We start from the raw sequence: 15,299 nt of genomic DNA, 5'->3' as shown, positions 1-15,299 counted from the left end.
TTTATTTGTATGGTACTCTGCAGGTCACAAAATACTTGATGGAAAAAGAGGGGTTTTTTGGTTTTTTTGGGTTTTTTAGCCTCTCTGAGGTCAAGGATCTCTCTGGTAATCTGATAAAAGCTACATACCCTCTCCTCAGAAAAAAATCAACCCATATGCTCACCACCTAAAACATTATACACCAATATGGTCCTATTCTGCAATGATGAAAACATTTTGTATCTATACTGTCCAATATGGCAGCCACTAACCATGTGTGGCTATGGAGCCCTTGAAATGTGGCTAGTGGGACTGAAGAACTAAATTTTTAATTATTTTATTTTATTAATTTTAACCTAAATATCCATCTATGGCTAGTGCCTTCTATATTGGACAAGGCAATTACAGAATGTTCCAGAGGACTTGCAAACACCCTGCAGTCCCACTGACCCTTGCCAATGGGCCAAGTTAGGAACCTAGTTAGGAACTTGTCTTCACAATAATTATTGTGAACAAATTGTGAACCAATTGTCTTCATAATAACTATCTTTTCTGAGCTTACTACCAGAACATGTATCAGACTACTACAGAACATGTATTAGAAATCCTACCAACAACCCAAAGAGGTAGAACCATTATCCCCATCTTACAGGTGTGGTTATTGAGGGCCCTAAGAGATCCCCCAACTTCCCCAAAGTCTCATGTCAAGGCCACAATGAAGGATTTGGGACTAAAACCCAAGAGCCTGATGCAAGAACTTGAGCTCTTTTCTGATTCCCCAAAAACCTGCTGATAGTTTTATGAATGAGGCCCAACCTCCTACCTAAGGCCTTGATGGAAATTATTTCTAGTCAGTAATCCAAAGAACTTTAAATTACGTGGTACATGTCTTTAAAGTTATAAGCAACGATCCTTCTCTATGCCAAGAAATCCCAAACACAGCACTGCTCACAGCTCATGTGACCCACACTGATCTACACTATAGAGGTCATCCTTCACAAGTGCCTTCAGGTACCCACGGTAACCAGGCCACAGGGAGCAAAACCACTTGGAATTTTATAAAACTCACTCTCCTCCTGCATTGTGTATCTCCACTCACTTCTAACCTCTAGACGTTCCCCTCATTTGCAGGCATATTTGGATTTGTTTTCTCAACCAGGAATTCTGCTTTCTCCAATTCTTCCTCAAAATAACCCCTTCAAGGCCCAGTTTGTATGCCACGAAAACTCCTACTAAGCTCCAGGACTCCATGGTCCAAGAATACGTCGCTTGCCTATCTACAGAACAGTCTTCTGTCATGCCTTGTATGACATACAGGTCCATAGCCTGTTGTCTCTTTCAGTTTCTAACCACTTTGAACACGATGCTTAACCAGACACAGTCACTTGGTAGACCAGTGGTCCCCACACTTGTTAAAACACAGAAGGCAGGGCCCTACCGTGGAGCTGCTGATTCAGCGGGTCTTCAGTGAGGCCCTGAAATCTGCATTTCTATCCATCTCAATTTATATGCATGTCCCTGGTTCAGAGACTGCACTTTGAGAATCTCCACAAGAGATGTTTGTGGAATGAATACATGATTGAGTGAATGAAAATTTCCCTTAAGCACCCTCCCCCCAAGGGCTCCAAAAATGAGCTTTAGAGAAATCAAGATAAAAATTGTCACCAACATTTACTTCTAGATGAGGATCAAAAATAGAAGCAACAGGGGGGAAAAAATGGCCAAAAACGGCAGGGAACCAGAAGGAAAACTTAAGATAGATAACAGAAAAACTTGTAGGTTACCATCTGGTTTCCTCTTAGCCATTACTGTGTAACATATTATAATCAGACCATAATTAAAAATACTATGATGAGCCCAAGTTAAAAATAGTTTCATTTTCTGACTCAACCATATATTAAAAAATATTCTGGAGAAACACTCTGACTCAGTAAGATCAAGCCTAGAAATTTTTTTGTAAGACAAAAATAATAATTATCAGAAATGAACATAAAAATGATTACAAGGAGAGTCACAAAAGCCCTCCTTATAATCACCAGAAATTTGAAACAACTTAAATGTTTAACAAAAGAAATTAGATCCAATAAATTATGGTACATCCATAAGTGGGAGACTCTAAACCTTTTAAAATGTCCTGACAGGGAATATTTATTGAGACAGGAAAATGTGCAGGAGAGGTTAGAACTGAAATTATTTTGAAGGTTTTTGGTGTGTTTTTTTTTTTTAAGATTTTATTTATTTATTTGACAGAGATCACAAGTAGGCAGAGAGATGGGGAAGCAGGCTGAGCCGAGAGCCCGATGCGGGGCTTGATCCCAGGACTCTGGGATCATGACCCAAGCTGAAGGCAGAGGCTTTAACCCACTGAGCCACCCAGGCACCCCTATTTTGATGTTTTAACTTGTGTATCTCAATCATTTCTGCAATAAACACATATTGCTTGAGTAAATTTTTTTACAGACATTAAAAAAGAGAGAGAGAGAGATCGAGGCTAGAGGAAGTTTATACTCGCTATTTCTTCCCAGGAAGGAGTAACGAGTTGAAGCACGAGAGCTTTGGTAACTTTCTCCAGGCCCCCCTCTCCTACAAACACTGACTACAACTCGGATTCCAGTGGAGAAGCATCTGCCCCACCAAGAGATCCCTCTTCTTTCTTGGTACTTCCCAGACCTGCTCAAAGAAAATTCCCAACTCAAAGAGCCTCCACTTGGAGTAACTCATGACTCCACCACTGGGGCATCTGCCTTGGGGAGCGACATGGACAACGGCTCCACCGTGACCCTGGTCAACAGCAAACTGCCGTTTTTCAGAAACAGTGGCTGTCTCGCATACCGGCTTTTAATAAGGCGGGTTGCTTAGCAACCGCCAAGAACTGGCAAGAAGGCAGAAGAAGGCACCAGCCAGAGCTATTTTATGACCAAAGTGAGCTGTGTTACGTGTGTCTGGTTGCATGCAAGGTAACCAAATGAGAGATAACACCCAGCTATTTTTGCATCATGAGGAAAAATACTTGGCTCCTGCCCAGAAGGGCAATTACCTAAAAATCTTGGCAGGCCCCATGGTATGAAAAATGGTAACTGATACGCGGGTGAAAAAAAAAATCACTGACCTTCATAAATACTGATGATATGAGGATGGTTGAGGGATGACATGATCTCAATCTCTCGTCTGATGTGAACCATGTCTTGTTCATCCTTAATTTTGTCCTTACGAATGGATTTTATAGCAACCTATAAAGTCAGGAAATGAAATGTTACCCAGAGAACTAAACAGATGCAAATCAGCCATTGGGGGAGTTTGGAAAATAAATACAGATGTTACTTGTTGGCAGAACCGACAATAACCAAAACAAAGCTTCGAAATACCCCCGTCACATCTTTCTTTTATAGCAAAAACACCCTTCTCCCAACAACAGAAAACATCGGGTTTCAACAGCCGAGGGTTTGGAATGCTGGGTTGGTTTTTTTGTTTTATGTTTATGTTTTTGTTTTTGTTTTCCATAAAGCACAGGCTGCATCACGTGGCCAGATCCATTTACTCTAGGAATCCTGATCCTTTGCAAAAAAGGGAAAGGGAGAGCTCAGTTTACAGGGTATCGATGATTAAACATGGGTGGGTGAAATCAGTGTCCCTCTGCTCCACCGGGCAGCTGCCACAGCACAGGCTAACAAGAGCTCTCCTGCATGGGGCTTCTGGAGGCCAGTTCTGCTCAAACGTCCGGTTTTAAGACTCCAGCCTACACAGTGTTTGTGCAATTGCTCAGCGGCCAAATCCTTCCTTCACCCTTCCTCTTGCCCAAGGACCTTTGATACACATGACAAGACCAAAAGTCTCTGCTGTAGAAAAATCAGGACAAAACAAAGGGAGGGACACAGACTCCCTGCCCAGGCCCAGCTGATCCCCGCACCAGTGTCTGCAAAGCTGAACTGCACAGAGAGCTGCCTGGGCCAACGCACAGAGCATTTACTCAAAAGAAACACATACACAAAAAAGCATTAAATGACAATGGGAATCTACTAAGGAAGAATGGCTTTGCCAATGGATTCATCTTCGCTCATAAACAAGTTGCCTGGGCTCTAAGGGAGGCAAAAAGTACTCTGGAGTGGGAAGGTATCCATGGATAACAAGGAAGCCTGCCAATCAGTGTGTGCCCAGGTCCAAAAGCCTGCTTAGTCCCCTCCAAAGTAGTCCTCCTGTGATGTCAGCTCCCACCTGGACCACCCTCTCCTAGATGGAAGGCTCTTAGCGCATCCCACAGACCACAAAGCCATGAAGTGCTCCTTGTTACCACCAGGCCACTGTCACACCTGGATTAAGACAGGTTCCTATCAGCCTCCCTGGGAGCGCACTCCCCTCTGTGATCGTTAGCATCTCCTGGCTTAGACCAGGTCGCCGCCAAGCACGACACGTGGAAACATTTCTAAAATACAGTCGGTCCATCTATAATTCAGTAAGAACTGGGTAGCTATTATCATCATCATCGTTATTATTATTGTCTTTGCTGCTTGCTGACCTCCCAACAAATGGGGGAAATGGATGGGCAGATCCCCATATGTCTCCTCTGCAGAACCCTCCCCAGCTGTAATGAAATCAGTATTCACGTCCTCACTTGGCTCTACGGGGATTTAATTGGGGATCTGATTCACACATTGATCTCCAGTGTGTAACTCTGGGTTGGCACAAGGTAGGCCTGAGAAAAGCCTTAGTGTGAGCAGGTGGGCAGGTGTTAGGTTGACAGAAAGGAGAGCACAAGGGAGGAGGGAGGGGGTGGAAGCAGGGGTGATGTCTGCCGTTAGGTTAGGAGAGCCCAGATGGCCGAAGTGATAGTGGCCGGAGCAAAAAAGGAAGGACCAGCCTAATCAGACACCACCCCTGAGACAGGCACCCTGGGAAACTGCTTAGTTTTTCTCTGGCATCCTGCTGCAAGAAGAACCGAGGAATGGATAAAGCAGAGCGGAAACACGGGACGCTGGGCTGTAAACCCAGGGCCCAGCACCGTTCTCCCTCAGCCTCCCGAAGCTGCATAAAAGGGGGCTGCCCAGAGATGAATGAGCTTCCAGCTTCAAGGCCCTTTTCACCAGGGTGCTGGGCTCAAAGCCACCCCAGCCCCTCCGGGAGCCCCATTCTGTATGCAGCAAGAAAAGCCTCCCTGTGCTGAAGTGGAATGTAAAGATATGACTGGCAGGCTTTATTTTGTCTGAGCTGGGACTGTGATCCTGGGAGCTTGCTCTCGAAGGAAGCAGACAGGGAACACACACAGGCCTTGGAGGATGTGGGTGGCTGTTGGATCGACTCCTGCATTCCTCCAGGAACTAAAGACGGGCTAGGGGAGAAACCACCCCTTGGATTATGCAGCAGGCTGAACTTGGCCTCCAGGAGGCCCTATTGTCAAATAACAATAGGCATAAATTCTTTCCCCTTCCAGGGTTAGGGGAGGCTGGTGACTGGGGGGTGGGGGGGGGTAAGAAAAGAAGCTCACTTGTCAGTGGGCTCCCCTCAACAGTGGAGCAGGGGCACGTTTGCCAGGGGGATGCTTCCAGCCCAGTATGAAAAGCAAAGTGTTCACATTCTAATAAAACCCCACTCGGTGCTGAGGAACTAAAAGGGCTCCATAAATGTTAATAACCATGGTTGCTGCCCCTCCACAAAAGCTTCCCTCTTCCTGAAATGAATCTTCTATTGACAATGTAAAAGAGGGCTCATTCTGCCCTCTCTTTCAAAGGGTTGGAGGAAGTCAGTCGGAGACAAATGCTAGAGATCTCTTAGAGCCATGTAACTGTCAAGGCCAGGGCGAGACCCTCCGCCCAACTCCCAGGAGCAGGGAGCTGACGCGCCAGTCAGTGGCAAACCTCGGACACTGTAACACCACCGGTAAGAACAGCAGCCCGGCCCTTCCCACCCCAGATCTCCAGATCCTCGCTCAGGCCCCAGCTCCGGGATGCCTTCCGCGGATCTCCCTGACCCCCTCTCGCCACACCGTCCCCCCCCCTTTATCTTCTTGGGGGCCTGTCACACCACATGAAATTCTCTGGCTTCTCTGTTTGCTGCATATTCAGCCTGCGACCCAGTGCAGCTTGTGGCCTGTTTCTGGAGGACCCAGAAAGCTAAGAACGGTTGTCATATTTTTTAAAGAGTCGTTTATAAAAGGAGACAGAGATCTATCAATGAAGGTGCTGTAACGTAAGGTAGCGCCTGCTTCATGAGGTCGAGGGAGAAACGGAGGCAGCAGGCAGGGAAGCAGGGTTGCCTAATGGTCAGGGGCACTGGGGCAAGGCTTTGAGTCCTGGCTGAAACCACTCACTAGCTCACTAGCCGCTGTGTGACCTCAGGCAGGTTGCATAACCTTTCTGTGCTCCAGTTTCCTCATCCACCAAGGAGGAACTCCTGTGAGGATTAAGTGAAGAGGGGAATAAGAGATTCGCACTCGAATCAAAAGTCTGTCTCAAGATACCCCCTTCAGCATCTCTGGATTTGGGCTGTTTGTTCACTTCTTTCTTTGGAACACCAACCAGGTACCAAGCACAGCGCTGGCACAACCCAGAAGAGAACCAACAAGATTCCGTCCCAGCCCTCAAGGTTAGGGGGAGGGGGGGTGGTGGCAAAAATTGCACAAATAATTACGTAATTTTCCTCATGGCCAAAGGCCACCAAACAGACACAGAGAGGTGTGAGCATTCTGGAGAAAATGTGCTCTGCAGTTTTCCTCGTCCTCACCCACATCGACAAAGAAAGATAGAGGTAAGGGAAGAAAGGCCCAGCAGGAAGAGATTACCAAATGTCTGAAATCATACACCTTCCAAAAAAAAAAATCCAATTTGTTGCCGCAGGAGCCAAAGAGATGTCACCCTGCCTGCAAAGCAACGGCAACTCACGCGCAGTACGGCCGCATTCATAAATGTTCCCAAGTCTAGACAGCACCGTGCGCCTTATAAAATGGTCTGCCTTTAAATAAGGCCACCCTAGAGTTTAATGTCTAAACCGTATGCCGCAGCAGGTCTGGCGGGGGGGACCTGTGAATTCTGCCCTGCCTCTTTAAGCGGTGCTCTCAGCCCAGCCAGCCCTCAGCCCTCCTGAAAGGGAGCAGGCAATGCCTCCTCTTCCCTACAGGGCACTTTTTCGTTTTTTGGAAGAATCACCTGTTCTGCACCCTGCTGGGCGTCCTTTGCCACTGGGGCTGCCAGGAATGTTAAGGGCTTGGTGGCTGGGCAGGGATGGGGAGACAGTAGCTAGCTGACCTCAGGGGAGCCGGAGCATCACAGGTCTGTTCTCATCTGCAAAAGGGGGCTAGGAAGCATGGCCCCCCAACCCCCTTCTAACCCCCACCTCCACCCCACCCCCTCCTGGGGCTGTTATAAGGAGTGAGAATGATGTGAGTAAAGCAGCACACAGTAGGTGTTTACTAAATGGTTGTGATGATAGATGAGGCCTGGAAGATATGGGGTCCTGGACCGCGTTTCAGGAGTGATGAGCTCCAGCAAATCATCTTATAGGCCTCCCTCCCACCATGCCCCACACATCCTCTCCTTCCCCACATTTGTACTGAGGCCAGAGCGGGTTAAAATTCTGCCTGCCTGCCTGCCGGCAGAGAGTGGGGCCGCCAGCCGTCCTCCTGGCTTGCCCTGGGGCCTGGGGGTAGTTCTGGACAGGCTGTATGTTTGCCCCTAAGCAAGAGCATCACTGCACTCTTCCCTCCAGAGCCCCTCCCATGATGCTCAGTCACTGCCATCTCTCAGCCTGCAGGGAGCATCCTAGAACCCTGATTCTCAAACAGGGGTCATGGACACCTTGTTAAAATGCAGATTCTGAGTCCAAAGTTCTAACAGGGGGCCTGGGATTCTGCATTCCTAGCAAGCTTCCTGTGACAACAGTGAAGCCAGTCTGAGGGGCGAGATCTTAGTGCTCTGACTTTGGCCGGGACATAGCCACATTTTAAAATCAGCGGCAAGGGGCGCCTGGGTGGCTCAGTGGGTTAAAGCCTCTACCTTCAGCTCAGGTCATGATCTCAGGGTCCTGGGATAGAGACCCGCATCAGGCTCTCTGCTCAGCAGGGAGTCTGCTTCCTCTTCTCTCTCTCTCTGCCTACCTCTCTGCCTACTTGTGATCTGTCAAATAAATAAATAAAATCTTTAAAAATAAGTAAATAAATAAATAAAATCAGCAGCAAGATTCTTAGCATTTTTTAAGCGTCAACTATGCATCAGGGGAGATTATCTCATTTAATCCTAACTGCAACCCCATTTTACAGGGGAGGAAACTGAGATACAGAAAAGACAAATACTGCCCAAACTCAAACAGGTTGTGAAAGACAGAGCTAAGACTTCCACGGAGGCTGCTGATTCTAGCGGCTCTGGGTGAAGCTGGCATGGACAGCAACAGGGCAAGGGAGAGAATCTCTCCATGGATCTTAAAGAGTCTCCAAAACTCGCTGTGATGGGACCCCCTTCAAGCAGGTGAAGTTTTATAGGGTCAGAGGTGAGGTGCAAGGAGGCAGCATTTCGAGTCTGAGTAGCAGCAAAGAAATGCAGCCAGAAACACAGCATTAGCATCACTTAGTAGGAACAAGTCTGCATTCTAACCCCGGCAACGGGAGCTGGCAGCTTCCTTCCCTGCCATTCACAAGGTGTGATCTCACCCTCCGGCCACGTTCCACAGGAGCTGCGGGGCACAGAGGCAGAGGCAGCTTGGGGATCTTTGCTCACCCAGGGGCCTGGAGGCCACTTGCAGCAGAGGTGAGCTGCCAAATGAGGTTGGAGGCCAGTGGAGAGGTTCCTGCTCGCGTCTGGTTGACGGTCAGAGTTCAGGGCAGGACACAGCTCCACACCAGCCACACAAGAAAGGCTGTGCGCGGCCATGACCGCGGCAATGCCACCCAGGAGGCCAGCCTGCAGCCAAAGCCCCTAATTAATTAAATAACCTCCAGCTCCTTGCGAGGAGCCTGGCCAACTCGGGAGAACACTCGAGCAAGTTGCCATGATGCAACCGACCCCACAGGGACCCGAGCCAACTCCTCCACGGGGCCCAGGGGCCTCTTCCTCTCCGGCCTGTTGATTCATGTCACTACATGGATGTTTTTTCAGACAGAAGCCGACCGGGAGCCAAGAGTTGTAGCAACAGGCGCGGAGGAGATGCACCCCGACGCCAGGAAGTGCGGCGTGTGGAAGAAAGAGCTTTTTCTTCGAAGAACAGAATCCACCGTGCACCACCAGCAGCCCTTGAACCTCATCAAAGGTTCTGAAAATAGAGTCCTCTGTTGGAGGTGGTTCTCCAGCCTCGATTTCCCAAAACTCCCCATCAGGGGTGATGTGGCCTGACTGGTTTTTCTCCCGCCGTGAAAAATGTGTTCTATTTCAAGGGCGCCTGGGTGGCTCAGTCAGTTAAGCGTCCTACTCTTGATTTCAGTTCAGGTCTTGTTCTCAGGGTCTGGAGATCAAGCCCTGCGTCGGGCTCCACACTCAGCGGGGAATCTGCTTGAGATTCTCTCTCTCCCTCTGCCCCACCCCTGCCCTTCTCCTCTGCCTGCTCTCTCTCTCTCTTGAAAATAAATAAATAAAATTTTTTTTAATGTGTTCTATTTCCAGAATTGAATAGCAAATCAGATTTTTATCTGATGGGACTGCTCAGAGGACCTCAGAGAGGCCGGGACGTCTTTATCTTTACCCCCACAGCCCCTCTTCAAGGTCTGGGCTAAGCACATCATTATTGCATGGGGTGATGCCACAAGGGAAGTGGAATTCATGGCTCAAAAACTGTGGGCACATTTATACTCCCTCTACCAGGCCGGGGTTTGTAAACACCAGACAGTGGCCACGGCTGACCAGGCAGGAATCAAAGGAGCAGCAGGAAAAAAAAAAGAAAAAGGCCCATGAAAACTTCACAACAGTGTCAATGCCAAAAGCAAGCAGTGAGCCAGCTCGGAGCACATGATCTAATTCTCTGGGAGAGCAGTCCTTCCCTCAAAGAGTGCTGAGCACACCGCCTGCATCAGATCTTGGGGAGGGGGGGGCTGACTGTCAAAATGCAGCTTCCGACCCCTCCCAATAATCTACTGAATTCCAGCAACAGCCTTTTTTACAAGCTTCCCAGGGGATTCTGCTGCACTCTGATGTTTGCAAACCGTCGGAGAAAACGCGGCCATGATGGCACTTCTTACTCCAGAACTTAAACACTGCGCAGTCGTATTAAGCATGAGATGATTAATGAAAATTAATGAACTGTCCATCCCTAGAGAGGGGAATTAAAAACAAGCTGATTCCCTGAGGGGGACTCTGTGACAACTTATTTATTTATTTATTTATTGTTTATTTATTTATTTATTTTTTTATTTTTTTAATTTAACCCTGGCAAGGGAGGTTTGATCCCTGGGGACAGTTTGCTCGTGTGAGCCTGTGGCTGCTGTGGAGGCCCCAGAAGCTGGCTGATAATGATCTCCTCTCCATGCTCTGCACTCAACCCGGGGTTCCCACGTCAATGTCTCCAAAGGAAGAAAGAGGAAGTGAGCCCTGGAGCCTCCTGTCCGGCCGGCTCTGTGACAGAAGATCTATCTGGCTGGGACCTCAAGGAGCTTCCTCTTACCAGGATGCTCCAGAAGTCTCTCCAGGTTCCCCCCCAATAAATGACCCCAAGGCCCGTGGCACGCCAAGTCCTCTGGAAGCACAAGAGATGGGACCCAGGCAACAGCAGCGCCTACAGAGGGACTCAATTCGTAAGGCTGTTTAGCTGGAACCCAAACGGCCAAGCAGCTGTTTATTTTTGGACTTTCACATTTCCGAAAGCCAAATGCAACACCGACTCAGAATTCTACAGAGCAGCTGCTTTTCTTCCAGGTTCCAACTGTCCTGAGGAGGGAGAGGAAGGGCCGGACCTGAAGGCTGACACTGGACAGCCTCGACTGGTAGCATCTGATTGCTCTGATGCGGTTCATAACCCGGTCTGGATAAGCACAGAATTGTGCAATTTTTATTTATCAACTTCCGAGCCCAGCTGAGCCCCGGCCAGAACGGCTGAGAGACCACATCAGCACCTTGGCCTTGTTCTCGCTCACAGCAACGTGGCCAGGTACCCCTGCGCAGAGGTACCCAGGCCAGCATGCCAGAGGCTAAGTGCCCTCCTCTGCCAATGAGGATGTCAACAGTGCCAGCACCATGAGGTGGAGCGGGGGAGGGAATCATAGATTGCTTGCAGCATGGAGGGCGGAGAAGGCAAACAGTCGTACGGCACAAGGTATGATGATCCGCAGATGTTAGAGCTGCAAGGACCTCGGGATGGTCTATCCCAAACCCCTCACTTCATAGGTGGAGAAACTGAGTCCTGGGGACGTCAAAGCACAGGCCCGTGTTCACAGAGTTAATAGCGGTACTGGACCCCCAGTCTGGGACGAATACTCCGGGCTAGGGGTGCTCACCAACTCCCAAGCCACATCTAACAGCAGGACCAAAACTGCCACCCGAAGATTTACCATGCAGCTGGGAAGCCCAGCCCCAGCTCAGCCAGGGGCCCGGACTGCCGCACTGTGAACAAGCCGACATGGAGAAGGACAGATCCCCCTGGGCGTGCTGGCAAATTATGACTCGTTTCGCGTCACAACACTTCCCTGTCGTGCCAAGGGCTGTCCTCCCACAGACATGCCAGAGACATGGTATTCACTCCAATTCAGCCCAAACCATGTTCCAGTTTCTGAAGTCTTACTTGATATCACACGTGTGTGTGATATATCACACATATCATATCTCCCCAAGTATGCATACTTGGAGAGTTTTTATCCCCTTATTTCTTAATTCACTGAAAACACTGCTTTTAAATATTAACTTCGGGCTGCTACTAAGTCACTGACCTTGAGAACAGTGAACAAGGGACACAGAAGACCTAAGACCCAAAATTAGTTTTCCAAAGGGGGGGAAAAAATTTGTCCATTGAATTTAGCTGGTCCAGGTGAGCAGAACAAAGAAGAAAAGTTTTTTTTAATTTCTTAAGATGGTAAAATATATAGGAACATGCAAAAAAAAAAAAAAAAGTGTGGCTTTAAATTATATTGCATATTTTAACTGTGGATGATTTTATAAATAAGTGAAAGGGAAGATTCTTCAGATGTTATTTTTATCCCTACGAAACCCTTGTTGGGAAAGCTGATTCGTGGCAATGAGAGTGTGCGAAGACACACAGGACAGGTAAGGAACAGTCTGGCTGTGATCTGTCCCCCTGGAGGCCTCCTTCAGCATCTCATCACAAACAAGAGTTTCTTTTCCTTCCAAAGGAAGCTCTCACTGTCCATTGCCCAGAGAGTTAACAGGCTGGGCCCTGCTCCAGAGCCCTAGGGCAAAATCCCACACACCCCCATCCCTGGTGCTTATCAGCCCGCTAATGACCCCCTCCCCCTGCAAACCTGCCCAGGGAGGCTTGTCACAGCAGCTCCTCCAGCTTCGCAGGCACAGCCCCAGGCGATGCCAACCGGACCCCCAAAGAGCACGCGCAGCCCCCAGCGGGCATTTCCGGCCACCCCATGAGGCAGGTTAGCTCTGTGACCTTCATCCAACACCCACCACTCAGTTCCTACCCTCATGGAGTATGGGGGTCTGTGGCTCTTATGAGGACCCCAAAGAACAGCCTGGGTGGAAAGTGAGGCACTCCCGGACATTCGTGCTTGTTATTTTCTCTGCCGGGACCTCTCCACGCCCAATCATCTGCAACTGTCTTCAACTGACCGCCAGCACCTCCGTATCTGTCCCCCACCAGGAGCCCCCGTGACGCATGTACAGGTCCACTTCCCTAACCTTGGTCACCATTCACACAGAGACCATTTCTGTCTCCACGTCTCCAGCGCCTTGCAAGTGCCTGGCACATAGTAGACGCCAAGAAGCTGTGGCTCAAAAGGACTCCAAGTATTACACAGGACCCTTAACATTTTGTGAAAGTGAAATAAACCAGACGAGGAAGGCAAATCCTGTATGATCTCACGTACCTGTGGAATCTCAGACAGCCAACCTCATAGAGGTAGAGAGTGCACTGGTGGGTACCAGGGCCTGTGGGGTGGGAGAAATAGGAGATGTGTGTCCAAGGGCACCACACCCCCCAGCTCTAAGCTGACTAAGTTGTGAGGACCTCAGGTGCAGCATAGTGACTACAGTTAACAAATACTGTCTGAGGTACTTGAAAGTTAAGAAAGTAGATCTTAAATGTTACACACACACACACACACACACAAAATGATGATTAGGTGAAAGGATAGAAGTGGTAACTAACCTGATAATGGTAATTATTTTGCAATATACCAAACTGCAAATATATGGAAATGTATCAAATCATTGCACCATAGACCTTAAACTGACATACATCCTATGTCAATAATATCTCAATAAAGCTGGAACTGGGAAGGAAGGACCCTTAAAAAAATGGAAAACCACAGGAGAACATCTTATCATTCCACAGCCACCTGCCACTGGGTCTTTTTTTTACTCACTCATCTCTCAAGTGTTGAATCTCTACTTACCCTGAAATCACTGAGCCCGAACTTGTTCGTCTCTAAAATGGAGGAAATACAATGGTGTTTAGAAATGGAGCCTTCAGGGGTGGATTAGGTCCTGAGGTTGGAGCACTCATGAACGGGATCAGTGGCCTTAGTAGAGAGACCCCAAAGAGCTCCCTTGTCCCATCTGCCAAGTGGGGGCATGTGAGAAGATGGTCGTCTATGAACTGGGAAAGGGGCCATCTCCAGACACAAAACCTCTGGGTGCTCTTGATCTTGGACTTCCACCCTTCGAAACTATAAAAAATAAATTTCCATTATTTATAAGCTCCTAAAAAAATAAGACGGAGATAAGAGCAGCACCCACTGCGGAAGGCTGGGAGATAATTCACAACAACAGCTAACAGTGATGCTAATAATTACAGGTTATCAGGCCCTGACTGTGAGCCAGGCACCGGGCACCGTCCTGTTGCTTAACCTTTCCCTCATTAAATTCTTGCAGAAACATTATTATTTCTTCTTCTCCATGAATATAAACGGAGTCTGAGGCAGGTGATGTAACTTGCCCCAGGGTACACGACTCACAAGTAGGGAAGCTGGGTCACACAAAACCCAATAACCGTCTTCTTAAACTCTGGACCACACCCACGAAGCAGGTGCCGCAGCGCCTGGCTCAGTGCGGGGATTTGATGAAAAGGGGCTGAATCCGAGTGTCTGGAGATAACACCTCGTTTCCACCCTGAGTCTTGTTTTAAGCTAGTTTTTAAACTGCTTCCATCTTCAAAAGCACCTCCATTGGTGTTGCTTGCTTTTCTCTGTGAGGCCAGCCCATGCAACTGGACAAAAGGCGGAGCTGGAGAAGGGTGTGAGAGGTGTGTCCTTAAAAATGATGCGATCGTGAGTCAATTCTCCAGCAAGCAATCCGGGCAAATTCGCTCTGGACAAGGCACTGATCTAGGCCCTGTAGGACATGATCCAGACATTCCCTCTAAGGGGCTTACAATCCTACTGGAAAGGGCGGTGGACATCAAAGCTTCTCCCTGCCCTGCACCTGTTCACCCTTCTACTGATAGGAACACTCTGACGTTGCTCTGGGGATCCCACCACGTGGAGTTTTAAAAGAGAATGTCAGTCAAGTTAAAGCACTCTCCCAATGTCAACAGGTGGGCCCATGATCCTAGGACTGGGCTAAGAAGAGGCTGTTTCCCCAGAATTGAGTTTTGAGTGGTCTGAGAATGGCTGGGCCATTCATCCCAACAACAATCTCTGAAAAGAACTAGTTCCCTGGGGCTTCCTTGGGTTTTGTCTTTTCCCCAGCCTCATCCTCTGGGAACACCAGACCTTCCAAGTTCACTTCCTCCTTCATGAGTCACAGAGTCCATTTCTGTCACTAGCAACCAAGACCCCTAACTTCTACTGAGAGACGTCAATGGGTCAGCGTGGTAAGACAGAACAAAACTACTGAGCAGGGAAGCACCTGCTATGTTTGGGGCTAGAGAAGTCAGGGCAGGCTCCTGGGAGCAGGTGGGATGAGGGACTGGACCAGAAGATACACAGTCTTCGGCACAGACAAGGAGACTACCAATCAAGACATCTCACCCTCCTCAAGCCAACAGGCAAACACATAAGCCTAGAGTTTGGCCAAGATGATGCTTTTTCTAGGACTGTAAGACCCTTTCCAGCAAAGTGTCTTTTTGGGAGATCATGAACTGTTTTAGGTATGCAGAGTTGGGGCCTCCTAAGAAGTCCTTCCGTGCATCAGCCCCCGCCATTTCTACCTCTGTGTTTCACTCACAGTCCTAAATATGACCAAAATTGAGTCTCATTTTGCTCATTCATTTTTCCATCCCTAAAAAGGACA

At 48.5% G+C, this 15,299-nt stretch overlaps 1 protein-coding gene across 1 annotated transcript in view; it reads right to left on the bottom strand.

Moving 5' to 3' along the window:
* Positions 1 to 15,299, bottom strand: part of NUAK1 (NUAK family kinase 1) — a 72,099-nt gene that overhangs the window by 36,684 nt on the left and 20,116 nt on the right. Inside the window, exon 2 of the mRNA XM_082740568.1 lies at positions 3,089 to 3,209. Within this exon, the coding sequence (XP_082596694.1) occupies positions 3,089 to 3,209 (121 nt within the window). The remainder of the gene's footprint in view (positions 1 to 3,088; positions 3,210 to 15,299) is intronic.

The sequence above is a fragment of the Mustela nivalis genome, assembly GCF_964662115.1.
Source record: "Mustela nivalis genome assembly, chromosome: 7".
Classification (NCBI taxonomy): Eukaryota; Metazoa; Chordata; class Mammalia; order Carnivora; family Mustelidae; genus Mustela; species Mustela nivalis.
The sequence above is the reverse complement of the archived record's forward strand: the minus strand, read 5'-3'. Positions and strand labels throughout refer to the sequence as shown.